The 25,787-nt window shown below is 46.8% G+C and overlaps 8 protein-coding genes across 8 annotated transcripts; 3 read left to right on the forward strand and 5 right to left on the reverse strand.

The window, feature by feature from the left end:
• Nucleotides 1-3,960: 3,960 nt before the first annotated feature.
• Nucleotides 3,961-6,760, reverse strand: BGW36DRAFT_389523 (uncharacterized protein). The gene has a single exon (XM_046217359.1). The coding sequence runs from the start codon at nucleotides 6,433-6,435 to the stop codon at nucleotides 4,147-4,149; it is 2,289 nt and encodes a 762-aa protein (XP_046067078.1). The 5' UTR covers nucleotides 6,436-6,760; the 3' UTR covers nucleotides 3,961-4,146.
• Nucleotides 6,761-6,861: 101 nt separating this feature from the next.
• BGW36DRAFT_389525 (putative vacuolar protein sorting protein) lies at nucleotides 6,862-8,983 on the reverse strand. Its single transcript, XM_046217360.1, has 3 exons — nucleotides 8,799-8,983; nucleotides 8,586-8,721; nucleotides 6,862-8,534 (listed from the first exon to the last, which is right to left on the reverse strand). The coding sequence occupies exons 1-3, from the start codon at nucleotides 8,897-8,899 to the stop codon at nucleotides 6,918-6,920; spliced, it is 1,854 nt and encodes a 617-aa protein (XP_046067079.1). The 5' UTR covers nucleotides 8,900-8,983; the 3' UTR covers nucleotides 6,862-6,917.
• Nucleotides 8,984-9,127: 144 nt separating this feature from the next.
• BGW36DRAFT_389526 (SAC3/GANP domain protein) lies at nucleotides 9,128-11,420 on the forward strand. Its single transcript, XM_046217361.1, has 3 exons — nucleotides 9,128-9,481; nucleotides 9,538-10,798; nucleotides 10,851-11,420. The coding sequence occupies exons 1-3, from the start codon at nucleotides 9,415-9,417 to the stop codon at nucleotides 11,062-11,064; spliced, it is 1,542 nt and encodes a 513-aa protein (XP_046067080.1). The 5' UTR covers nucleotides 9,128-9,414; the 3' UTR covers nucleotides 11,065-11,420.
• Nucleotides 11,421-11,435: 15 nt separating this feature from the next.
• On the reverse strand, nucleotides 11,436-11,852 carry BGW36DRAFT_389527 (uncharacterized protein). The gene has a single exon (XM_046217362.1). It carries the CDS (start codon nucleotides 11,778-11,780, stop codon nucleotides 11,478-11,480), a length of 303 nt encoding a protein of 100 aa, XP_046067081.1. The 5' UTR covers nucleotides 11,781-11,852; the 3' UTR covers nucleotides 11,436-11,477.
• A 453-nt stretch (nucleotides 11,853-12,305) lies between these two features.
• On the forward strand, nucleotides 12,306-15,404 carry BGW36DRAFT_389528 (uncharacterized protein). Its single transcript, XM_046217363.1, has 4 exons — nucleotides 12,306-12,656; nucleotides 12,868-12,963; nucleotides 13,101-13,862; nucleotides 13,914-15,404. Exons 1-4 carry the CDS (start codon nucleotides 12,651-12,653, stop codon nucleotides 14,913-14,915), a joined length of 1,866 nt encoding a protein of 621 aa, XP_046067082.1. The 5' UTR covers nucleotides 12,306-12,650; the 3' UTR covers nucleotides 14,916-15,404.
• Nucleotides 15,405-15,722: 318 nt separating this feature from the next.
• BGW36DRAFT_432664 (putative G-protein beta WD-40 repeat-containing protein) lies at nucleotides 15,723-20,627 on the reverse strand (the record flags this gene model as incomplete). The annotated part of the gene is made up of 4 exons (XM_046221163.1): nucleotides 15,723-17,690; nucleotides 17,744-19,353; nucleotides 19,533-19,706; nucleotides 19,757-20,627. The coding sequence occupies 4 exons, from the start codon at nucleotides 20,625-20,627 to the stop codon at nucleotides 15,723-15,725; spliced, it is 4,623 nt and encodes a 1,540-aa protein (XP_046067083.1).
• Nucleotides 20,628-21,224: 597 nt separating this feature from the next.
• BGW36DRAFT_306121 (uncharacterized protein) lies at nucleotides 21,225-23,409 on the reverse strand (the record flags this gene model as incomplete). The annotated part of the gene is made up of 2 exons (XM_046212121.1): nucleotides 21,225-23,191; nucleotides 23,256-23,409. The coding sequence occupies 2 exons, from the start codon at nucleotides 23,407-23,409 to the stop codon at nucleotides 21,225-21,227; spliced, it is 2,121 nt and encodes a 706-aa protein (XP_046067084.1).
• Nucleotides 23,410-23,624: 215 nt separating this feature from the next.
• Nucleotides 23,625-25,785, forward strand: BGW36DRAFT_389541 (putative mitochondrial ATPase). Its single transcript, XM_046217364.1, has 4 exons — nucleotides 23,625-24,201; nucleotides 24,252-24,702; nucleotides 24,756-25,272; nucleotides 25,330-25,785. The coding sequence occupies exons 1-4, from the start codon at nucleotides 23,877-23,879 to the stop codon at nucleotides 25,681-25,683; spliced, it is 1,647 nt and encodes a 548-aa protein (XP_046067085.1). The 5' UTR covers nucleotides 23,625-23,876; the 3' UTR covers nucleotides 25,684-25,785.
• The last annotated feature ends 2 nt before the right edge of the window (nucleotides 25,786-25,787 follow it).

Below are 25,787 nucleotides of genomic sequence, written 5' to 3' on the forward strand. Positions count from 1 at the left end.
AAAGGGGCGTAGAAAGTCGGGTTTATTGCTCTCAAAGGATGGACAGTTGCAAAATGCGTGACGTGGGCGAGCAGAGGGGGCGAGGTCTTTTGTCAAGTCGTCCCTTCAAGCCGTCGACGCAGGCAAGCGAAGCACGTCAAACGACAACACCGTCAACGGCAAGGCATGAACGAATGGCGGAGGGAAGAGGGAGAAAGAGAGAGGAGAGAGAGAGAGAAGAGTAGACAGAGCAGGAGAGAAGGGAGACAGTAATTAGATTGGGCGGCTGAGCGGGTCGGCGGCCTTGGGGGGTGGGAAAAGGAAAGGAACGAAGGCAGGTGAAGGGGGAAGGTGGAGGGCGGGTGGACACTTGGTGGTGCTTTGCTGTGTTGTGATTAATTACTGCTACGACCACGCACCCGCAGCTAATAATAAAATCAATCATGGTACCCCCCGGGCTAAGACACTGGTCGCGGACCGACAGCTCCACTGCGGGCGGCTGGCTGGCTCGCACCCCACGTCGCCGTAATTTAAGCGCCGGAATACGCGTACCAGCTTGTACATGATTTTGCTGCTCTCCATTGTACTCTGTAATTAGTCTGCACTTTGATCTAACAGCTATTACATTACCACGATGGAATAGTACCATATTCGATAATACTGCTGCGTGAATACTGCGCTGAACGCTCCATGATTACAGCCACCATAGCAAGCTGGTCCCTTGCGCAGTTGACGGAGGTCGTTACCGCCACCCAACGCTGTGTAACGAGCTGCATAACCCTCCACAGACAACCTCCGATGTGCCGTACGGACGGTAAATCGAATTAGATCGCCGAGGCTGGCTAATCTCACAGTTTAAGATTCTCTCTGTAAGAATAATACAAGTTTTTTGCTCTGTGAGAAACCCCTGCGCGCCATCCTTGGCAGGCCTGGCATGTCAGCAGAAGATCGCTTCCCCAATAAGCCCCGATGGGCTGGCTCTAGAACGAAATAAGCTTGGGCCTTTACCGCTGGAAATGACCGTCGTCGGTGGCGCTCTCGCGATTGGCTGCGGTGGGGCCCGGGAAATTATAGTAGAACAGCTATGTATCAGTTGAGTACGTACGGAGTACTGTATTATTATTTGTTTTCGCTGTACCAATGTCCCGTATGCATCTGTTGGAAAGCCTTGCAGGCCTTGAGAGCAAATCGATGACCAACTCACCACGTTGATCCCAGATATGCTTATTGCCAACACCTCCGATCTCTCACTCTTTCGTTATCTTCTCTTTAATCCTACTACTCTAGACTCTCGCAGATCCCTCTAAGACCATGTTGCGTCTAAAATTGTTATTAAAGTCATAGGCTTATACATAGTTGAAATCAGGCTGTGGCTGTCAACTTATTCGCCGGCATGGTTCATGTACTCAGACGATCTAGCCTCCAAAGAAAAACAAGTATAATAACTCGGCACGAATAGCCTAATCACATACTTCTATCAGGCAACGAGGCATCACATGGGACTTGAGAGAACTCGACGGGCGAGATGCTAACAGGCGTCAGCGTATTCACTCACTTGTGATTGGCTACTCATTACCAAAACAAGAAAAGTGGGAACGGGTAGTCTCTCTTCTGACTGGCCAATTCCTACCGCCAAAAGACCCACCATGTGCGATGCCCCATCGGTGCCTGGATGTGGCTGCAAGTCTGGAGTGCGTGTACCCAAATGCCCAAAGGAAGAACCAACCAAGTCAGCACTGCCCCAAGTTACAACAACAATTACAACGGCCGCACTACTCAAACACGCCGAGTGGCCGACAGATTGCCATTCTTGTTGACTCTGTTGCACGAAAGGGAGTATCGCATAGCCGACAATAACATATTATGCTTCGAAACATTATTACTGTTGTTATTGCGCAGTTCCTGCTCGGTAATTTCATCCTCGGTCGCTCAAAACAAGGTCGTTTGCAGCGCGGCCTCTTACCTTAGTCTAGGCCAGCGTGATTTTGTTCAATTTTGTGTGCTCACGCATACATAGGACTATCGGCGCCGCGAAGGGCTGGTGGAAATCTATTGCTAGCCAAGGCCCAAGTTGGCAGGCCCACGCCACTTGATACTAACGGACTAACGGTATGGGGTCATCGACCCCTGACTATTAACCTGGCCTTGGGACTAACGCTGCGGGCAGATTCCACTTTTCGCTGCCTCACAGCACGTTCAAATTTCAACTACCAGAAAATGGCAGAAACTAAGCCCGAAAGTGAACGTGAACGCACTGAAATGTGACACATGATCGGCTAGCTGCTTTGGCACACCTATTCCGATTAAAGCGTAGCGGCCCCCAAAAAAACGGAGTCCTTGTCCTGTTAGGTGTCGAGTTGTCTTAAACTACTGTCCGAATCTTTCCCCTTTGCAAGCATAGCCAGTTACAGTAATGTAACTCACGCAAAATAGCGATCGACATCATCAATAAGAGCCAATGATGAACATTCGAGTACACCTACAATGCTGTGGCATTTGGGGAATCTGCAAAAGCCTCGCCCGGCTAAAATTTCGAGGATCTTCCAGTACATAATGCCAATTTAGCGAAATATCGCATGCACCTACCAACTTCCAACTTCCAAGTCAATGTTGATAGATCGTAACAAACCGATTTGGCGAAGATGTTCAGAGTCTAGATTCTAGACCGAGCTCTTGTATTCTGGTATGATATATCAGATAATCTGGCTGTCCCTGGCATTTTATATAGTTGGAAATATTAAACAAATTCGAACCTGCAGCTGCAAGACGAGAAAGCTAGGGAGAGCATATCCATTGTTAGTTCAGGCCGACCGGCCGATCAGGCACGCTGCACTTATCCCACTGTCATTCTTGAGGGCTAGGCTAAACGAGGCGGATTAGAAGGTGAACTCTCAGTGCATCAGAACGAAGAAATACATTATTTCAGCCCCTGGAAGCCTGGAACAATCAAAAGTTTCCGATTCGGCCTTTTATTTCAAATATGAGCCTGCAGGTAAGTGTTCCCAAGCCTAAGGCCTAGAGTATACGGAAGACGCACTAGTTAGGTCTAGTATATTTCTTCCAAGGAAATTAAAATGTGATAGACACGCCACTGACTCGCAGCACATCACTACCAAGTGCGACTACGTCTAATGTTGAAATATTACTGTCTCGCAAACATATAAACAAAGACACAATGAGCAATTCAACGAGTTCTAAACGCAATTCCCGATAGGAATGGGATGTTTTGACTGCTGTGTAACATATTCCCTATCCTACATATCCTCGCGTCTCATATCCTATCTCGATAAACAGTGCGAATTCTTCAACTTGGAATCCAGCATGTATCGGTACTCCGTTTTAGGGTGTAAAAAAGGTTTAGTAATAATGTATGGTGTAATTAGTTTCATATGCGTTGAGAAAATATAACCTAAACACCTTACCAGTTGACGTCTCTAAGTAATTTATCGATGGAGCATGATCAATATCGACGTAAGCTTTGTCGCTTTTCCTGCCAGTTGACAGTGAAATTGTTCTTGTCTGTCAAGAAAAAAAGAATGTTTTCGTGAGCCCTCGTTTGATGAGGTATGAAAAGAGGTATAACATTTTAACCGAAGGAAACACATTTCTGATATTTGCTTTAAAATGTTGGTGTTATATATATCTGGACACCGTCAGATCGTTCCGGTGTATCTCTACATACGTGTCAGTAGATAGTGTGCAAATGCTACCTCTAGGTTAAGCAGCAGATGAGCAGGCCACTATATACTAAATCAATTATGTTCATATATATTTCCAATGTTACATATATATTGATGTCAAAATACTTCAATTTTATGGCTACGTCACATTCCATAACAATACATCAATCCATGAAATTTAAATTATTCAATGTCGACTGCATGTATGTGATGTGCAAAAGTATGTATTCTGTTATTTACATCTACGGGTACAGAATAATGGGAGGGATAGGCAACCAACGACCAACGGATCCGTTGACACTGAATTATCGACAGCATTTATCCCATATTATTCTACGCGATTATTGATAGAACCAGAACTACATGTAGATTTCAGAACCTATATTGATGGAGTGGAGTAGGCAAGAGTGGAGTGGAGTATCACATATTATACATAACCTCATCACTCAAAAACAACACCAAAATAGCACGCGTATAAACGACCCTTCTAGTCTCGACGTCGTCTCTCAGCTTCAAATTCACTGAGCCCTTCAGGCCCTAAACCGTCTTGACCACCAGTACGAAAATATTCACACAACACACCAATTGCATAAATCGTTCCTGCGGTGGCAGTGCCGGTTAAGAACATACGTCGAATAGCCTTGCGAACAGATGAAGACCTGCGTGGTGGTTCTTCTTTCGTTTCTGTGCTGTTCTCGTTGACGTCTTGGGACGGTGGAAGAGGCGGGTATGGCGACCAGTTTGGTGGACCGCCAGTGTAAATAGTTTCTTGTCGGCGCACGAGTCGTGGGGTTTGTTTAGTTGTGGAGTCAGTTTTTGTTGTTCTTTCTAGTCGATTGGTGGACTGGATTGCATCGTCGAGATTTAATATGCTGTCTTCAGTCTCCATGCTGGTTTGCGCATCAGAGGCTTTCGTAGACACGCTGTTGGCGGTGTGGGAAGACGGGGAAGCATCTGATTTTGTCTTCCCGAATACGAGAATATTGTCACTACCGGAGACAATCTCATACCCATCGGCCTTCATTTTCGCGAAATACGGTAGGAATTTCGCAGGATTGTTTATATGTAGCATGACCTCAGAAGGAGGAAGCGTTCGTTCGGATGCATGGATAGATGAAGTTGTCTCAGCGAGCACGATCTCCGAGTTAGTGGGATCGTAGGCGAGTACTCGATAGACAGTTGGTGAAACTACTGCGGAGGATTCTAGTTGTTCACATAGATGAATGAATTCCAGGTTGAGCGATTTCATGCTTTCTGTAAACCTTCTTAGAGCCTCCACGGCTGATTGCTCATGATCATTGCTCATCAACACGACATCGTCTTGTTCTAACGATTGACTCATAAACTTCGATCCGTCCTCAACGTTCGCAGCGTTCTGAGAAATAACTTTGATTTCGGAATCGGCTTCAGATGTTTGTCGACATATTTTTTCCGGCACTTGATGCTTCGAAGATTCCTGAGAATAAATAGGAGGCTTTTCCAAACTTGGCTCATCTTCGTTAAGATACTTCTCTCTCTGGAGCTTGATACTCCGAAGGAAGTCGTCATGTTCCGTATATTCAGGTTCTGAAGCATCCATGCCGATTTTCTTTCGACCAGCCACATCTTGTTTAGATTTCTCAGACATGTAGTTTTCAGAATCTTTAAATGATTCATATTCTCGCTCCAATGCATCTCTGGCCGCTTTTATTCTGTTGATACTCTTCGGTTTGGTATTTCCAGAATATGAAGCCCGAATATCACTGGCACGTAGTTGGTCAACATCATCTCTGTCAGCATAAATCTGCCGATCTAGCTTCCTTTCTTGCCCTGTTACTGAAACGTTGTTTTGTCCGTGTTCGGCTTCAGATTTTGTGTCAATCATTGATGTTTGGGAAGATGACGTTTGTGTGTTGAGAGATTCAGGAGAACCATCGCCAGGGCCTTCCAGGTAAATCACATTACCTTGGCTGCCTGGTGCGCTTTGTGATTGCACTTGTTCTGTACGCTCTCTTGAAGACGATTGGTACTTTTTGGAAGGTGATTCATTATATCCGGGAAAGGGTTTGACAGGGATATCTATTTCCTCGCTATCATTCCCCGTGACTTTGTCCGTATTCTTGATATCGTCACGCTCTTTCGGTACCATTCTCCCACTGATAGGATCAAAATAAAACTCCTGATCACGAACTTCTGAAACAAACGATTTCACTGAATTCTTACGACGAGCTTTAGGACTCTCACAACGCTTTCGATTGGAGAAAGTTCCGGATTTGACTTCATCAGTCGTCTCAAGATGAAGGAATGAGCGACAGAACGGGGACCAAGATTTTGGAAGCTGCAAGTACTGATTGCTTCTTCCAAAAAGAAACCCATATGGGTCCGCTTCAATTCTCTTGGTCAGTTCATAAAACTCATCGTGGTGGTGGTGGTTTTGCCAGTCCTGTTGGTCTCGACTAGAACGTGATGCATGAGATCGATCGTCCCACGGGTAGTTTCGACTCCGTCGTTTGTGAGATAGTCTCTGGATGCGATCTACTTTCACATAGAATCCGCGAAGGCTTCTCGACATCTTGTCCAGACTCTCTTCTAGACCCGCCTTATCCAGGGCTTGACGGCGGCGGTCTCGCCAGGGCCAGCCTAGCCCCCAGAACGTACGGACAGTGTCCAGACGTCCATTAGATGTCGGTACAATAAAGCGCAACTGTATTGCTTTGCAGTTGCCTGCGCTGATATAATTGTGTCGCAGAATCCTTGGATTTGTGATAGGCCTCGAAGCCAGGCAGTGGGCGCTCATAGTGCTATTCAGGAACCCCACGCGATGGGCGAGGGCTAAGCCTTCGTTGGTAGGGTATAAAGTGAACAAGTAAGCGAGGTTATGGAATTTTGATTATTTGATGGCAGAGCAAGTGAGGGAAGCTGAGATGACGAATGATTGGTGATCCGTTACCCCGAGTTCTGTACGATCAGATACGAGTTTCACAGTAAGATAGTCGATCCAGGGGGTTGATCTCTTTCAGGATTTAATGAGCCTTGGTAGGGAGAGATATCCACCGCTGAGAAAACGAGAATGAAGCCAGCTCCAAGTAGTGAGTAGCGAGGTTGATGGGATGAAGTCACGGGGGTTCTTCCTTATCGGATCGGCCGGGGGTGGGGGTCGCTGATAAAGCTGTCAGCCGCCCCACATTGTAAATATCGCCGATATGATATTAAGTAATTACACCATAGTCTGAAGTTGTAGTACTATATTTGGGTAAAATTCTAGTTCGCATTATCTATTTACAACGCTAGCAGCGATATCTTATGTTCAAGTTCCATGCTTTCTCCAAGGAGGAAGTAATTCCTCCAGAATCGGACACCCTCGATGCCTTCCTCGCGGCAGAGAACCCCTCTATCTTCGGCCATTTCGAGCTCTTCAGCGGCCACTCCTACACTCCAACCAAAATGTTGCGCGGTTTCTTGGGCAGTGACCCCACAGCCGTACCTGATCCAATCCCAGGCTGAGCTTTCAGAAGGAGTTTGCATACGAAGTTCTTGTAGCCACTCGTCGAGCTGTTGAATGATCTTTTCGTCACTCCAATCATATGGTTGAACAACAAGAAGTCCACTTTTGAAACGGCGTAGACGAACCGGCAGTTTTAATTTGTCCCACAGTTCGGCGGCTTGTTGGAAGTCTGAGGGGCTCACAAGCTCCACCCCATTGCGAGTGCGATTGAACAAAGCCCACAAGTCAATGAGGCTCATAATGTCACCTTCTTTACGAAGAACTCCCTTGCGGTCATCGGTCAAATACTCTGCTAAATTTCTTGAAAGCTCAGACAAGTAGAGGTTCTCCGCGCCCGAGCCAAGCATGTCCTTTGTTGTGACCATATTCAAGGCGGCAGCTGACTCCGAAAGGACTGCACTTGCTTCAGTTGATCTACCTTTACCACCTACACCGGATTCTGATGCTAAAGTTTCGGCAAGAGAGACAATTTGCTTTGCAGAAGCCATCAAAGCCTCCAAATCTTCAAAGGCATTGCCAATTACCAGTTCATTATTTTTACGAGACTCGACACCGCGTTGCTCCAAACCCGCAATTCCAACTGCTGACGGACGTGGAGTCGACTGCCCAGATCGATCTGGGGCTGGAGATGATCCAGCTTCCCGATGTGGAGATTGAGATAGTTGGGGCACTGGTGGCGCATTCTGTAGCAGCCATTTTCGCTGGATAAGGCAGCTCTTTAATCTTTCATAAAAGGTTTTTTCGCCACCACCCCGGAATGACAGCTTGATACTATCACTGATCTCCCTATTTGTTATGTTTGACTGATTGAAAAAAGGTGCGGGAGACTCGGTGCGCTGTATAGTAGCTGTCGTTCCTTCCTTTGAGCTTGATGGTCCAAGTGAAGCACCACAGATTTCACACTCCAGAAGAGAAGGGTGGTTGAGAAATGTACACCTAGGACATGGTAACGGGATCCCCGTTGTACCCGGTTTCGGCGGCTCAGTCGAGACAGAGTTGGTCTGCTCTTGTTGAGATGGAGCCGGTTGTATGGCTGGTGCAAAATTTGTTGATCCCCTATTTGTCGCAGCAGCAATTGTGGCTTTTAAGACCGTCGCAAGTGGAGGTTTGATACCACATGCGAGACAAGGCGGAAGTGGTGTTGAGGCGGTAGCAGTTGTAGGATCAAAATTGGATGGTACTGTGTTGGAGAAAGAGCATATAGGACACACCCATGTCGCATTCACAACCTTTGGAGCTGGCGAAGCACCTCTCGAAGATAGTGGTTGTGTTGCCAGTAATGTCTGCCCACTTGGAGCGATTTGGGATGTATTATGCTGCTGAATAAGGCTGGGCTTCTGAGGTTTAGGGAAAATAGTAATTTTTGGCGACGACTTCAATACAAAGCCTGCCTGAAGTATGTCAGTTTCTGACGTGGGGAGAATGCTAGGGGCATTTCATACTTGGTATTCTGCACGATCAACATCTTTCAATTCGACGGACACAGAATATTTCCGAGGTTCATCGGTCGCGACGTAACAAATACGGTGAGACGTCAGGTAGGCGTGGCCATTTTGATATGAAGGAATCTTGAATTTCCTAGTAGTTGGAGTCTATGCTTTAGTAACAGTCTTCTAGATGTTGACATAGAGATGGACTGTTGTTCGCTTGCTTACCCTTCATACAAGCCCACAGCGTCCTGGACAAAAAGTAACGTTTCGTCAGGGAGCAAAGACGGACGAAGGGCAGTCGTCAAATCAAGCGGCTTGAAGAACATCTAGCCTGTGATTATCGAAGGTAAGATCAGCATCATGTTGGTCTCAACGATGCTGGCGCGACCAGTCGACAGCTTCCTACCTTCTCGATAAGGCCAACCCCACCATCCATGCTGAGCGTCATGCCAAGAGCGGGTATTTATTGCCACATTTTTCAGGCACGAAAATAGCTGGAGCTATTACCGATTCGGCACGCTAAGCGAAGTCTCCTGACCTGTGACTTGGTGATAGTCAAGACTCTGAATACTTCTCACTTCTCAATCACCCAGTCCTCATCACCACCAACACCCTCGCAAGATTCAAAATTGATTCACTCATCTGTGACATCCTTTCATCTTTCATGTTCTACATATTCTTGCCTATACATATGCATAACATCGCTTTCTACTGATATCGCTATTCCCTTGACTCGCCACGCCGCCCTAGATCTCTCACCACACCACCGTAGATTCTAAGTTTTCGAACTTCCCGATTTTCTTTGTTCATATTTTACATATTCTAGACTTGCTAAACCAAAATGAGCTCGACCGCGCCGCCCTGGCGCGTTTCATCAACTACCACGACTACCAACTATCCCGGACCAGGTAAGATTTCGTTGCCTATTTTTAAAAATCTCTTTTCTAACCACGTTATTTTTCAGCATACATACCTGTACAGGCTCGACGTACTCTTGCTCCTCAAAGTGATCACAATTCTACCGCGGCAATGCCGAAATCAGAAACATCCCCTGCGGAGCCGGTCCAAGATCGCCAGCGTGTAGCATTCCCTCCATCGGTACGCTTCTATGTACAGCGCAGTTTCATCCACGAAAACCAAATCCCGGGTATTGAGCGACCAGACATAGAAAAGAAGTTAAAGCAAGTTATCACCGACGCAGCCGAAAGCAACAGTCTTGAAAGCATTAACTGGGACTCTTTGCCTTTACCTCAGGTCATGATTCAGAATGAGCGCAATATGGTCCTGACAAACCCCATGGTCTCGACTCCGTGGGGTGTTGCGGCCAATGTGGCAGCGATGAAGTCTGGTCTCGCACAGGAGGAACGGTCTAGAAAACGAAAATCCAACGAATTCCAGCAGGACGAGGCGGGCGACTCCCCGCCGTGGAGGAAAACTAACAACCGGAACCAACTGGATGGCCGAATCACGTATCCCCCCACTGACAAGCGGCAACGCATAGATTTCAACAGTCCCTCTTCAAGTAAGTCCAAGGCCAGTCTGGAGCTCCGGAAGAAACGGTTTGGGGATCGTGCTGGCTATCAAGGATCGCCTCGGTCTGAATCCCCCCCTCCCAGTGCCATGCAGGGACCGATAATTGGACGATGCCAGGAATTGGAGAAGAGGTATTTCCGATTGACATCTGCGCCTAATCCGGACGTTGTTCGTCCTCTGCCTGTTCTTACAAAGACATTGGATCTCTTGAAGAAGAAGTGGCGCAAAGAGAACAATTACGGGTACATCTGCGATCAGTTCAAGTCGCTTCGGCAAGACTTGACGGTGCAGCGTATCCGGAATGAGTTCACGGTAAATGTGTATGAGATCCATGCTCGGATTGCGCTAGAGAAGGGAGATCTTGGTGAGTATAATCAATGCCAGACGCAGCTACGGGCATTGTATGCACAGAAGCTCGGCGGGCATCCCATGGAGTTTATGGCCTATCGTATCCTATATTTCATTTATACACGCAATCAGACGGCTATCAACGACGCGTTGGCAGATCTAACCCCAGCAGATAAATCGGACCATGCGGTCAAACATGCGTTGGATGTTCGATCGGCTTTGGCCCTCGGTAACTACCATCGTTTCTTCCAGCTTTACCTCGACACGCCTAATATGGGAGCATATCTCATGGACATGTTTGTCGATCGCGAACGGCTGTCAGCACTGGCCTGCATATGTAAAACGTAAGTCTTTTATTTTTCCTTCTTGTTCTACAAATTTCCTAACATGACATAGATATAAACCTGACGTAAAAATTCGATTCATCACGGAAGAGCTAGGCTTCGAGTCGGACGAACAGAGTGCGCGATTTGTTCTTGAACACGCCTCTGGAGAGCTGCTCGAAGAACGAGACGGCCATGTGCGACTCCTGACGGGCAAAGCGGGCCGTATCTTCGAAGACGCCAGGGCACAAGCTTACAGACTAGTCGATATCAAAGGCCAAATTTGAGGCGGCTGTTGTGGCGTCTGTCTAACTTATGTATCTTCGTACCCGCCACCACGGTCAGTTGACAAGGTTGCATTTATGATTTTCTCTTTCTGGTCGTTTTGTTGGCGATTTCAATACCCCTTGCTGCATTTTTGGCGTCTGATCGATCGGCACGTAGGTTGCACAGTCTTGGTGGTTTACTTTAGATGATACAATCAATAATCTTATCTTTTAATTCTCTCGTTACGGCTTATAGTGGAGGATTCCCCTACGTCAATTGATGGAAAGCTCGGTCTCATGTTATGCCGTTCCGGCCAAGGGCTACTCCAGGCTTTCCATACCTCTCTAGTTAGTTTAGTTTTTACGCAACACAGAATGGATTCATATTATTCGGACTTGCATGGTTTATATTGTAGGTTTGATTGAGGATATGACTAGTTGATTTGGATTTCTAGATACGTCCATGCGGTCCGAGTGTTGTCCTTGATTCTTGCTCTGGTTTCTGCACTCGCCTTCTTGGACGAGGCTTCCAAATTTACCCCTTCAATATGAATATGTGAACCAGCATCACCGTCGGCATCATGCCCAGTGTAGTCCCCTGCCAACTGCACAGATGTACCTATATCGTCCATACATGTGCTAGTATATACCAGCCCGAGGTACATCGTCCATATGACCACTCCCGCTGATCCTCCAACCCACAACATCCAATACGAAGATACATATACATGTACCATGCAGCGCCTTTTCCCCAGGTTTTGCTCTTCACATCTTACTCGGCAGTCCTACTCTGCAGTCGCATATTAATGTGGTGGGAGATCCACTGTTATCGATACCATGGACAGGCTCAGCCCTGGTGCCCAACGGCGCCGCCCCATGTGTGCGCAATTTCCTATTGGCCGCAGTAGTGCTTGGTGCCTTAGCGCGGCCCCCAGGGTGGAGCCACCGACGTAAGACCTTTCTTTCCCATACCTTTATACATCTACCATTTACAGTGCGGTCCATTCAATTATTTACTACATGTTACTTACAATCTTACACTCGGAATGCCGATTATGCATATTAAATACTAGATAATATGATGAATGCCCTAGTATTTGCTCTTACCCCGGCTACTTCACCCGACCTAGTGTAATGCAGATTTCTAGGCTAGTGTGCTACCAGGACCAGATTCAATAGAAGATCCGAAACTAATATTAATAAGAAATACATATCCACATGCATCTGCATACCTAATAATAATAAAGACTCAAAGAGCTAAAGCCCTTTGCGCAAGTCTGGACCGGCACGCTGATTGGCGGCTCCAGCCCACCGGGATGTTCTCGAACCATTGTAAGAGCAGCGTTCCTTGGGACCAGCGGCGGACGCCCGCCTGACGGTGATAATATTCCTCCTGCAATATTATTGTTGTTGCCATCCTCCGCCGTCTTCTTCGTCGCATTGACCCGGCCAGTATTGCAATCCTCTTCTTTTTCCCCTCTCTTTGCATATTTGCTCATTCATATCTTCATATCTACGCCTCCGCGCCAGTCGCATCGCTTGTCCGACAGCCCTACAGTGACCATCCAGCGCTCGGCTGAGGTGTCCTGATAGCCCGCGCGCCCACGATGAAGGTACGCTGGGCCCCTCTTCCCTCCTTCCGTCGTTTTCCTCGCTTTTCTCTGCGCCCGCTGCTTCATTTGCACTGTCTGGATACCTGTTGTCTGTTTTGTCATATCTTTCAAAGAAAGATATTTTTAAAACAATACTGCTTTTATTCTTTTTTTCACACTCATTTGTCGTGCCTGATTGCGTCGGAACTAACCACCGCGTTACTGCCTGCAGGCCATCCGTCGGTCACTCAAAGGAGACAGAGACTCCAAACCGCATCACGTCTCCATCACCCCCAAGTCTGCCATTGCCATTTTGCCGCCGAAAAAGGTAAGATATGATGTGCCCATGCATGTCGCCCCGCGCAGATTCTTTTTAGACCGGTCATGGTCAATTTCAACTTCTCCTCTATTTTCTGCCGAAAGTAAAAGTCAGTTCACAAATCCGTTCACCTAACGCGATTCTAGGTCATCAAGGCTCTGTATGACTACGAGCCCGATGCTGGCAATATCCAGGAATTAGCATTCAACAAGGGTGATTTTTTTCATGTGCTGAGTCGCGAGGACGATCCGGACTGGTACGAGGCCTGCAACCCCCTCGTCCCCAACGCCCGCGGCCTCGTGCCTGTCTCGTTCTTCGAAGTCGTCCACAAAAACGAAAAGGACCGTCATAGCGGCGGTTCCAAGGATTCTCTCACGCAAGATCTCTACGATTCTGGCTTTTCTGAGCGGAGCGTTCATAACGATCGACGCGATTCAACAAACACCAACAAGCAAGCCGCTCTCAGGATGTCGGCCATTGGAAAGGGAAGCGGCGCAATGGTGTATGGCATTGTGCAGTATGATTTCCATGCCGAGCGGCCAGATGAGTTGGAGGCTAAGGCTGGCGAGGCTATCATTGTCATCGCGCAGTCGAATCCGGAATGGTTTGTCGCGAAGCCAATCAGACGCTTGGGCGGCCCCGGCTTGATCCCGGTCTCGTTCATTGAAATCAAGGATATGAGGACAGGGGAAACCGTGGCGGACCCGCTTGATGCCGTGAGAAGGGCTGGAGTCCCAAGAGTGGAAGAGTGGAAGAAGATGACTGCTGAATATAAAAACAGCAGTATTTCACTGGGAAAGCTGGAATCATCCGGTGCGTCGGGCATGCAGCCCGTCTCGAATGGCATGGAAAAAATGTCCATGAGTTCCAATGGAGGCGGATATAGACCTCAGGCGGGGAATGAACTGGTGAGCGATCACGTAAGGTTAGGTTTAGGATGTTGACTGACCAATGCGCAGGGATATCAATCTCGGTCCGAAAGCAGAGTCGGAACGTATTCTCAATCTGGACATCCCCAGCAGCAGTACTATCCCCAGCCTACGCAACCGGATCCTAATTACCGGGTCGCACCAGTCTCCGCGTCGATTCCGCGGTACTGTTTCGACAACGACAAATATTGGTATGTCATTGAAGCCAAGATGGAAGACGGCACAATTTGGGAGCTGTCCCGGTATTATCACGACTTCTATGATTTCCAGATTGCTTTGCTATCACAATTTGAGGAGGAAGCTGGAAATGGGGGCAGGACTAGGACGCTACCATACATGCCAGGTCCAGTGACGCACGTCACTGATGCAATTTCCAACGGCCGCCGACAAAATCTTGATGATTACATAAAGAAGCTTTTAGCGATGCCGCCACACATATCTCGGTGTCCGCTCGTTTGCCAATTGTTCACTCCTCGTCCAGGTGATTTTGAGATCGATCCTAATGCTGTCGGTGACCCGTACCGGCTTTCCAACGAGTCACAGCAGTCCTCTGGCCACAATGTCTCGATGAGCGATTCTCGACAATCTTCTCAGGCTCACATGAGTGCGTCCGCTGCTGTCTATCCGTCCGCAAATGGACCGCCTGCTCGGGCACCCCATCAACGCCAGCAGTCTTCTCTCTCACAGCAAAACAGCGCCGCCTCACAATCACGAACGGAACTGCAGCCACCAGCCATGAACAGACAAGCCAGCTCATTGACCCAGACATCGAATGCATCTAGCACAAATGCGATCACGGTGAAGGTCACCTTCGAAGATGACACCATCGCCTTCCTTGTTCCTAGCGACATCAATTTCAACCAATTACTTGAAAAGCTGCGCGACCGACTTAAAGTTACAGGGAACATTCGAGTAAATTATAGAGAAAACCTGAGCAGGAAGGACGAAGGTACTCCCATGACCAGTGACCAAAATCTGGACGAGGCGCTGCGATTGAATCCCAAACTATCGCTTGTGGTTAAGAGGATTTAATAGTATTGCCTTTTGTATTGCCGTATTTGGTTGCATTTTGGCGCTGTACACATTTCTTTCCTTGCGACAAAATGATGCCACGACGTATATTTCCGAGCCATTGCCCCCGATTTCCTTACTTTCTCATGTCCATATGTACGCCTTTACTTTTATTCTCATTTCCTTCATATCTATCATACCCCGGGCTAGCTTTTTATCTTCAGGTTCCTGCATTTGTGGCAAGTGAAAAAATTATACATGTGCTATATATGGCTGAAGTCCTATCATCATACAATTTGAGCAAATATTGTCTCTGGTTTCATTGTGCAGCTCTATATATAGTGATTTGACATGACATTTATCTTTTTCTCGCTCTCTTTTGGTTTGCTTTGATTGATGTCAGTTATCTATTTACAGTCTTAGAACAGGGCTTACTGCGAAGTGAGATTAAGTTGTCCTTTTTGAGTCTTTAATTATGGTTTTAAGTATTACTTAATGGTGAGAGCGAGATCAAAAAATATTTACATTGTCAATATACTTGGTATGGATTGTTTTGATATCTAAAGATATGTTTACCAGAATTGCTCGCAGACTGGCGTCTTCGCCCTCGCCTTCCTCAAATGACTAGTGCCTGCATTGAGAGTTTGTTGTGTTGTTATTGTGACTTGATGTTGTCGACCAGGAAACAGAACAAGAGCTGAAAAGGCTCGAAGAAATGTCCGGCTAAGATTACGATAAGATTTCGAAAGAGCTCACTGTGACAAGTGATTATCAGGATAGCGCAAACGATGCCGCTGGAATCGGGGTCAGATGATGTACCCTGGCCTCTTAGATGAAATTCTCTGGGACAGACTTTGGGTGGGATGATAAGGGGCTCGCTGCCCGAGGCAGAGGTCGCGGCGGCCGCACATGAACACCAGGAAGATCGTGAATCTCTCTTCTCTTCCCAATTCCTAGAAAAGAAACTCTTCCAGAGTCATGCCCAATTGCAAGGAAGCCATCTTTAATTGTGTAGGAAGTGGGACGGTACTCCAAAGGAAGCCATAGCTTCTTTTCCCCTCTAAAGCAAACCCACTGTTTGTCTTGAATAGATACCTCATCGTTTGGTTCTGACCACATCCAGCGCGAATGACCCTCCAGGGTCTGCCGTAGCTCACCAGTTGTAGGATCCCAGAGCTTTATTATGTCATCCACACAGCGAGATGCCAGCATGTGACCATCTGGTAGAAATTTAACAGCTCGAATACGATTAGAATGGCCTTCCAAGGTCCGTTGTAGTTCACCTGTGATAGGATTCCAGAACTTAATGGTTTTATCATTAGAGCCGGATACTAACATCTGACCATCTGGTGAGAAAGTAACAGATGAAACGTCACCAGAATGATCTTCCAAGATTTTCCTCAGTCGCCAACTAGAGTGACATTTGGTCTGCCGCAGCTCACCTATGATGGGCTCCCAGAGTTTAATAGTATTATAGCTGCAGCCAGACACTAGCATCTGATCATCTGGTGAGAAAGTAACCGATAAAACCCTAGAATATTGACCTTTCAAGGTCTGCCATGGTTCACCTGTAATAGGATCCCAGAGTTGAATATTATCTTTAGTAGAACCAGATGCCAGTATCTGACCATCCGATGAGAAAGTAAGGGATATAACCTTATCCTGGGCAGTGTTTAAGTTCCGCTGCTGCTCCCAAACAGAGTTGCCTTTGGTCTGCCGTAGCCCACTAATAATAGGATCCCAAAGTTTAACAGTCCTATCCTCACTGACAGATGCTAGCATCCCATCTTTTGAAAAAGCAACAGATGGAACACTACTGGTATGACCATATAAGACCTGCAGTGGTTCACCTGTGGTAGGATCCCACAACCTAATAGTCTCATCATCACCACTAGACGCTAGCATCTGGCCATCTAATGAAAAGATAACAGATAAAATGAAATCAGAATGACCTTTTAGAGTGTGCTTTAGCTCACCAGTAATAGGATCCCAGAGCTTGACAGTCATATCGTCAGCCCCAGACGCTAGCATCCCATCTATTGAGAAGGCAACTGACTCAACCCCTCCAGAATGACCCTCTAAGATCCGCAGGAGTTCACCTGTGGTAGGATCCCACAGTCTAATAGTTGTATCTTCAGAACAAGATGCTAGCATTCCATCTTCTGAAAAGGCAACACAATTAACCCATACAGAATGACCTATTAAGGTCTGCTTTAGCTCACCAGCAGCGGGATCCCAGATCTTGACAGTCGCATCAATAGAGGCGGATGCTAGCATCCCATCTTTTGAAAAGGCAACAGACTGAACCTTATCTGAATGACCCTCTAGAATTTGCTGTAGCTCACCAGAAATAGGATCCCAGAGCTTGATAGTTTTATCAAAAGAAGCAGACGCTAGGATCCCATCTTTTGAAAAGGCAACACACTGAATCCAATCAGAATGAGCTTCTAATGTCTGCCTTAGCTTACCAGTAGTAGGATCCCAGAGGCTGATGATTTCATAACCGCCAGACGCGAGCACCTGACCATCTGGTGAAAAGGCAACAGACTCAACCGAAGAAGGATGGCCCTCTAGGGTCTGTACATCTGCATTCCAGAACTTTTCAACTTTTGGAAGCTGATAGATCCAATTGGGTGATTCTTTAAAAAACACTTTTCTGATTATTGAGTCGCTTGGAGCAAATATAAGCCCTGCACAATAAATCTGAAGCGGTGCAGAATCGGCAATTTGGCGATTTCTAAAAATAAATCTTCTAGCATCATAAAGAAAGTGGGATATTTCGGAATTTTTGTCATTCTATATATTCATTAATATTTATGTACAATAAATAGGATTCGTTGATAACTTACTTGTATAACTGACTGTAATCTCGTGATTACTCCAATTACCTCTGATAGAAGACCTAATATACTCATTGCCTCTATCCAATGAAGAAGGTGTTCTTTAAGAAATGAGAAAGCATTGACTAACTCAGTAGTTGGGTTCTGGCTTTGAATCAGGTGATGTGCCCAATAACGGCAGGCGTATTGCAATTCTGGTGGCAGATAGAAACTGATACACATAGATAGTTCGTCCATCTCGCTGTATAGTATACCATCATTTGGTAAGCTAAGGATATTCTTCCGCAAACCATTCTGCATAACTTTCAGACATTGTCTAGTGAGGCTTGTATGCATTTCATCCTTATCTATCCATAGCGATGTTTGATCGCGAGTGCCCGAATCAAGGAGGAAATCTCGGAATGACAGGTGAAATAGTCTGACTGGATCAGTATTATTATTTGGTACGGCGAGGACTGCATGTAATGAATCCAATCGAATACGAATATTTTCAATCCGCATATCTATAAGTTTTGAAAGAGAGACAACCGAGAGTGATGCTTCAAGCATAAGGACGGCTCCGATCACTTCCCGATATTCTTTAATCAATTGCTGTTTTTTTGTTCCGGTTTGATTAATTAAAAGTCGATTGAGGACGGGTAGATATGTCCCACTCAGTCCGGATTTGTCGTTTTGATGTGAGAGGATCTCTCTGAGGCTATCTTCAGGCAGCCATTGACGATCCTGTAATATACGGCACACGGTGGCAGCGAAGATAAACAATGGAACGGACATTTTTACTAAAGTCATAGTGACTTTGTCGCCTGGCCAGTCAGGTGAAAGCTCACGCCCTAATTCGAAGTACTCCTCCCTAATTTTCGGAAGTTTGTCATTTAGAAACAAAGAAATGTCCCGTTCGATTATCGGCTCAGCGATCTCATGAAGGATCAAATCCTGATGGTCACTGATGATGCTCTTGAACCCCAGTCTCAATGGTAAGTCGGGTCTGCTTGACAATAAAAACCGTAGTCGTAATGAATTCAACTTTTGGACTTGTGGTAAGATTCGGAGAATCACTCTTATATCATCTTCTTGTTCACATTCATCTAGCGCATCAATGACAATCACTATGGTTGTAGTCAGGCCTTGTTCTATTTTAAGTAGTGGCTGGAGAATCAATTTTTCAAATTGTTCCCTAACAACTTTCTCAGAAATGTTAGGATCATCCTTAATTGCCGTCTGGATATGAGGGGTTAGTTGAGGTATGCTGATTACTAATTGTTCAATCAGTGTTGGAAAGAGACTTTTTGCAGTTCCTCGATCCGCTTCGCCTCTCTTGAAGAAGAAGCTGGCTCCAAGTAACTTGTTCACTTTCAAGATTTTTGCCACTGTTCGAGAAATGGTTGATTTGCCAGTCCCCGCCATGCCGTTCAACCAGAAAATGCATTTTCCGTATGGTGATTCTGCCCATTCTTGGATTTCACAAAGCAACTCAGTCCGGGTTCCTGGAAGACATTCATCGTGCTTATTCTCGTAGGAATCAAATGCTGCCCCTTTTGCAACCTTTAAGTTCCTTAAATCAAGCTTTTGGTTGATGTAATGGGTATTTTTGCTCAAATTCTCGAGACCTTTGACAATTTCTAAGAGAAAACTTTAGCCCATCTTGCATCTATTGTGGAGAGCACAGTTGTTTCGAGACAAAAGGGGTAAGTCGTCATATGACAAAAAACGATAGCCGAAATGGGATATATGTACCCATTTCTTCCAGCATTCATACTGGCATGTATGCAACAGAGCTCAGTATTTAGAGGTTACGTACTTTTCTCGATTAAGGGTAGGTTAATAACACCCTGCCCTGGGATAACTAGCAGAAGCTCTTTGGCATATGCTGCTGCTGTTGCTGCAGCGTACGGCTGCCAAATCTTATTCTTATGAGTATCGGCATAGTCACAGATTCCTCGAATAACGAGACAGCGAAACGAGTTCATTAACCCTTAAAAATGTTAGATACAGGGGTTTCATAAGTGTAAAAATAAAACTCACCAGCAGCTTCCATTTCAAAGCATAAAATTCCTTTCTCTCGTGCCAACTCATTCCTTAAGATAGCATCCTTCATCAGTTGATCCGCAGATCCAATGGTTCCATAATGTACTTTAGGAGCAATAGTAAGTCGATCTTCTCTTTGGACAAGGTTTTTGCTGTCAGGCCCACAGCATGCTTTGCATGATCTTTTCCCCTCCACATGAACAACTTCTGGCTTGAATAATCTATCTTTCGCCAAACCTGGATACCGAAATTCTTCAGCTATTCCAGGATTTTTGGAAATTGCTTCTGTTATTAGTTCAAGAATTTTATGACCTTTCCGTCTATGTTGTTGCTTGAGCGTAGAAATCCCATTCAAAACTATTGCCGGGGGTTGATCCAGTTTACCGCCAGTGCGAATAAACTTCTTTTGCTGCATTGATTTGCCAAAATCGTACTGTATGACAGCTTCTGATGACTCTGAATGCAGACTTATCACAACATCCCCAAGTCTGACATCTTGTACATCTTCCGACTCCTCTTCAGAATCTTTTTCCTCTCCCACTCCGTTATTATTTCTATCAGGTGGTACTCCACCACCAACGCCAACCATCAACCCAAATCTGATAGCTGGAAAGCTGCGGAGCATATTGCTGGCTACAGTAGCAGCAGACACTTTACCTATTCTTTCTGCGGGTAAACAAGCAATTACCACATTATGATTGCCAATCTTGCCAAGGAGATATGAATTCGTGTCTTGTAGATCGGCCGCTGGAAGCATGGGATGTTCTTCATCTAACATGGCCGCTGCAGCCACAAACTCGCTATCTGGTAAAGCACATATCCACCCGACAGTATAATCGCCATGTACAAACTGTCGAGTGGTATCCATACCTGCTTAGGAAATTTCCCTTTGAAGGCTAATGTCATGATAATCCCCTGAATTTTTGAAAGGCTAGATGTCTCCGTTTTGAAAGCGTCCAAGAAGAAAGACTTGAGGATTGGTAGGGGCAGAGTTCAGATTGTAATGGACTAGTCGACTAGTTAGTTATCTTGTCACAAGGCTGATTCGTCGTGAAATCAGCCCAGCAGCAGCCAAGATGGTGCGGGGCTACAGCGGCAAAAGATGTAACATCATTGGATGAATTTAGGAGATTGGGCATCACTGTAACCCAATCTCAGTGCAGTACTGTCTGGGCTCCATCGATGCATCACACTCACATCTCATCTATTATGAGATGTGCAGACCGGAAATGCTCACTGGCGCTTTGTTCTCGCGGACCAATCTGGTGAAAAGGCAAGTCGCCATCCAACGAACCCTCAGCCTGCATTCTCCAGATCTACAAAGATCAAGATGAATTGAGTTTTACCTTACATGTATATAGATTGGGTGAACAATCCAGCCAATAGAATCAATATTAGCAAGTTGTAGTGGCGCCCCTGCCGTCTATCTTTTTTCTATCCTACAACTAGGCACTTATTTCTCTGCTTACTTCCCCTGGCCCCTTTTCTCTAAAGCCTCAACTCTCTTGTCAATCTTCTCGAACGACCAGCTCTGAAAAGCCGGCGGGTAAAGGAAAGGCCGGAGGTCAAATCTATGGTCATCAGGGCTGTAGCTTTCCGCATGGTATGCCGGCGTAGCAACGGTCTGCTTGTGGCGATTAATCTGGTAAAAGTGGAAAAACTTCTTCACTTTGTCCGCAATCTCGCGTGGACTCAGCTTCCCCTCGCCACCCCACTCCTCTAGAAGACGCAGAAACATTCCATATGGACCAAGATGATTTACCTTCCTTAACGTACCAAATCGGGAAAGCTCTGCGTAGGTCATCTGCATGTCAACCTCGTCGGATTGCGTATGATCGGACGTTATTGGTTCAAGTTCAGCTGTGGGTGTGGCATCAATAAAGTCCTTCAGAATAGGCATATCAAAATTTGTCGAAGCCCAGGAGATAAAGCGTTTGAGATCAACTTTGCTAATCGATCCAATAGGATTAATATCCGCCGATGAACAGTCGTATTTCGTGAGATAGCCACGTAAACATTCGTCCACGTTCGAACTTCCAAGGACTAATAGCGAACCACCTCCCGGTCGTTTTCTGACTTCACATAACTCCTGAGCAAAGTAATAGGCGATTACCATGCGAGACCTTGCCTGTATATTTTGCAAAGCCAAATTCGATGTGGTGGATCCGCCATGAACTTTGAATTTGGGCTCAAAGCCAGTGGCCTGAGTCAAGATATTTCTCGTCGAGTTGTACACATCGGCAATATTCACATCTGTGTGATATGATCCAATGCGGTCGGACAGAGCTTGTGCTCGTTCACGGGTTTCTTTGCTACTTTGATTTGTCATTCCCATATAGCAAGTATAAAGTACCTGGTTGCAAAGCTCTTCAGCGGTTTCAGGAAGTTTCTCAGAGTAGGCGGCAATGCGTTTGGTATCTTCAATCACCTGCTCATTGCCTTCCTTGATCGCGGCAATAACCAGACGGCACATCGAATAGACGATAGTAGCCGTCGCACAGCTATCTATACCACCTGAGAGCGGGATAAAGTAGCCAGCCGATTTTGAACGTCGGAGATAATCCCAGAGCCAGCAAGCAGGTCCAAGCGCAATCTCCTCTTCTGGGAGATGGTATCGCGGTGGTCTGCGAGGCGTGCATGAATGCGGTAGATCAATATCATCGTGCGATAAAGAGAAATCTAGCTCGATACGTTCATATGGCGGGGCCGCCACAGCCTGGAGGCCCCGTGAGGGAGCGAACCTATAAGCGCGCACTACCTCAAGATCAATGGTTGCGACGACGACTTCGACTTCGTTGAGCGAGAATTGACTTGACTGCCCCACGATATCGCCATTGACAAATATCATGGCGCAGCCATCGTAATACAGCCTATCGCCATCGCAGCCGAGTTGATTAGAGTACAGATAGACGCCTCCATTTTTGCGAGTTGCCTCTGAAATCAAAGCAATGCGCTCGTCTAGCTTGCGTAGCGAATGATGACTTCCGCTGCTGTTTGTAAATATTTCGACACCGTTCAGTCCCATATTGATGTGGGGGCTGTTGGGTGTAAAGAGCTCCTCGCATGTCTCAGCGGCAAGGGTAGTGTCGATAGTGGAGAGAACGACATCTCCAATCGGAACCTGACGCCTGCCTTGAAGTTTTTGTATATGCGGTGGCAGGTAATACTGCTCAACATGTCTAGGTCGGTTCCACGGGGTGAAAAAGCGCATTTCGCGAAAGTTTCCATCATTAGCAAGATATAGCTTAGGTCGAAGGCACAAGATTTGGCCATTCAAAATAATGGCCCGGGCATTGTATCTGCAGTTCCGGTGAAGAAGAGGGAGGCCAACGTCGATGATGATATCGTGGAGTGACGGATCGGTTAAGATGGAATGCACCGAGTCCCACGAGTTCTCGTAGACCTCATTCTCTAAGAAGTGGTCTAGGCAGCCTGGTGACGCTGTTAGCATTTCGTGAAGCACTTAAACCGAACAAATATGGTGAAGGATACGCACCATAACCAGGAATCTCAAGCTCAGGCCCAACACGCAGGGTTGCGCCAGCTTCTTTGGCCTTGACGATGCTTTGCTTGATTCGTCGTAGATTTCCAGCGAAATCTAGGCTCCACTGATTGAGCGCACAGGTGGCAACTGTAACCAGAGGGGCCATTGTCGTTCCCTAACACTGTAAAATAGCTAGTGAAAGGTGCGGCGTGGCCTAAGATATAAATAATAATAACGGTACTCGTCATGACTTGCGAGGGGTTATACTCACGTGACTATAACCAAAGGCTAAATCAGTTCCAGCCAATCACGTGCCCCGATTATCGGAAAGAAAAAACGACCTCGGCGAGAAACGCGGTGCCAACTCGGCTTCTTCCGATACTTACTTCCATCTTCTCGACCTCTACCCTGTCTCGAACCGTCACGCCTGTTTACGATTGTATATATATATTTTTTTTGTTACAGGTTCTTTCGTTTCTTATTGCATAGCGGTTGACTCAGCGATCCTCTTTCTATCGGTATTCAGTTACGCATCACGCCTTAGACTTTCATTTCACTCACCTGTTAGTACACTTGACGACCGGTTTGCTTAATGATACGCTGCAAAGAAGACTCCTTTGTATAGATAAAAATATGAATCAGAGTCCAGTAAGGGTGTGTTCGAGGTGTTTTCGGAGAGTTGCCGTGCGGCAAGGAAGGTTGTGTTCGCATTTGCGGCGTTCGTATTCATCGCGACAAATTCAAATCCAGTACTCGACGGCGCATGGAGGAGGGTCAGGACCACAGAGGGTAGCGTCGTCGCGGGGACCTCTTGGCCAGGACTATAAGGTGAGGAATGTTTGTGTGGCGACACAAGTGAGATCGCTTGCGACGCAGAGGGAGGATGCAGGAGGGCCGTTGTGGGAGTATGAGAGGCGGGTTGAGGCTGATCTGCTGCGTGACGATGAGCATCAGAGAGGTATGCAAACACACACGTGTATGTAGGAGTTATTGACTAACTTATGCCAGCCATTATTCAACATCTGCAAAACCTCCACGACGCCCTCAAATCCTATACCCCGCCCCCCGTCATCCACCCATCCCCCGACGCCCTGCACGAACACGCGAGAACATCCTTCTGGAGCTCCATTTTCAGCCGCACGAATAGCCAACAGAAGAATAATTTGCCGGAGAACCTGCCAAAGGGACTGTATATGTACGGCGATGTTGGATGTGGGAAGACCATGTTGATGGATTTGTTCTATGACACGATGCCCGCAAATATCAAGACAAAGGAGCGCATTCACTTTCACAATTTCATGCAGGGCGTGCACAGGCAGCTGCACAAGATTAAGAAAGACCGTGGGTCGCAATTCGATGCGCTGCCTATGGTGGCCGCGGATATCGCGGAGTCAGCGAGTGTGCTCTGTTTCGATGAATTTCAGTGTACTGATGTCGCTGATGCTATGATTCTCCGAAGGTCTGTTCCATTTACTAATATTGCTAGGAGAAATCCTTGCTAATCGACGACAGACTCCTCGAGCTTCTCATGTCACATGGCGTAGTCATGGTCACGACATCCAACCGGCATCCAGACGATCTATACAAAAACGGGATTCAGCGCGAACACTTTATCCCATGTATAAACCTGCTCAAGACAGATTTACAAGTCCTCAATCTCAACTCCGACACCGACTACCGCAAAATTCCACGTCCGCCGTCGGGCGTCTACCACCATCCACTAGACCAATCCGCCACGCAGCATGCAGATAAATGGTTTGAGTATTTGGGGGACCCGCAACATGATCCTCCGCACGCGGCTACGCATGAGGTCTGGGGCCGCGAGATACAGGTCCCCGTGGCGAGTGGCAGGGCCGCGCGGTTCACGTTTCAGCAACTCATCGGCCGTGCCACCGGCGCTGCAGATTATCTCGAGCTGGTGAGGCATTATGACGCCTTTGTAGTCACGGATGTGCCGGGCATGACGCTACGAGAGCGCGATCTCGCGAGACGATTCATCACATTCATTGACGCCGTCTACGAAAGCAAGGTACCCCTCCCTTCCATCCTTTCAGACAAGTCGCACCCTCTAATCAATACTTTGCAGGCAAAGCTCGTCCTCACCTGCGCCGTCCCCCTAAAAAACATCTTCATGTCCAACGCCGAACTATCATCCTCCGCTGACCCTACTACTAGTGACAGTGGCACCAACCTCCCCTCCGACATGCGTATGCTCATGGACGATCTGGGCCTGTCGATGTCCGCACTCAAATCAACATCCATCTTCACGGGCGACGAAGAGCGGTTCGCGTTTGCGCGCGCTTTGTCGCGGCTCGCTGAGATGGGGAGTCGGCAGTGGGTGGAGCGCGGGATGGGGGTTGGCATGGACAGTGTGGCAGGGAAAGAGGATCGAGAGGCGTGGAAGAAGACGCGGAGTCGGTGGAGTGAGGATAGTATGTAACTACATCACTGCACGTGGGATAAATTGGACTTTAAATTTCGTGTTTATTGCTATTAGCTGTGGTACTCTTGTTGTTTGCTGCTAGATGGTTGCTATATGTATAT

This window comes from Talaromyces proteolyticus (genome assembly GCF_021365285.1).
Source record: "Talaromyces proteolyticus strain PMI_201 chromosome Unknown BGW36scaffold_13, whole genome shotgun sequence".
In the NCBI taxonomy this organism is placed as follows: domain Eukaryota; kingdom Fungi; phylum Ascomycota; class Eurotiomycetes; order Eurotiales; family Trichocomaceae; genus Talaromyces; species Talaromyces proteolyticus.

Coding starts and splice junctions, on each gene's coding strand:
- BGW36DRAFT_389525 (XM_046217360.1), bottom strand. CDS start 8,899: ATGTTCTTCAAGCCGCTTGATTTGACGACTGCCCTTCGTCCGTCTTTG. Junction 8,722..8,798: donor GCTGTGGGCTTGTATGAAGG/GTAAGCAAGCGA, acceptor TCCAACTACTAG/GAAATTCAAGATTCCTTCAT. Junction 8,535..8,585: donor TTGATCGTGCAGAATACCAA/GTATGAAATGCC, acceptor GACATACTTCAG/GCAGGCTTTGTATTGAAGTC.
- BGW36DRAFT_389523 (XM_046217359.1), bottom strand. CDS start 6,435: ATGAGCGCCCACTGCCTGGCTTCGAGGCCTATCACAAATCCAAGGATT.
- BGW36DRAFT_389528 (XM_046217363.1), top strand. Junction 12,964..13,100: donor CCATTTTGCCGCCGAAAAAG/GTAAGATATGAT, acceptor ACGCGATTCTAG/GTCATCAAGGCTCTGTATGA. Junction 13,863..13,913: donor CTCAGGCGGGGAATGAACTG/GTGAGCGATCAC, acceptor ACCAATGCGCAG/GGATATCAATCTCGGTCCGA.
- BGW36DRAFT_389541 (XM_046217364.1), top strand. CDS start 23,877: ATGAATCAGAGTCCAGTAAGGGTGTGTTCGAGGTGTTTTCGGAGAGTT. Junction 24,202..24,251: donor TGACGATGAGCATCAGAGAG/GTATGCAAACAC, acceptor AACTTATGCCAG/CCATTATTCAACATCTGCAA. Junction 25,273..25,329: donor ACGCCGTCTACGAAAGCAAG/GTACCCCTCCCT, acceptor AATACTTTGCAG/GCAAAGCTCGTCCTCACCTG.
- BGW36DRAFT_389527 (XM_046217362.1), bottom strand. CDS start 11,780: ATGGTACATGTATATGTATCTTCGTATTGGATGTTGTGGGTTGGAGGA.
- BGW36DRAFT_389526 (XM_046217361.1), top strand. CDS start 9,415: ATGAGCTCGACCGCGCCGCCCTGGCGCGTTTCATCAACTACCACGACT. Junction 9,482..9,537: donor TACCAACTATCCCGGACCAG/GTAAGATTTCGT, acceptor GTTATTTTTCAG/CATACATACCTGTACAGGCT. Junction 10,799..10,850: donor CTGGCCTGCATATGTAAAAC/GTAAGTCTTTTA, acceptor AACATGACATAG/ATATAAACCTGACGTAAAAA.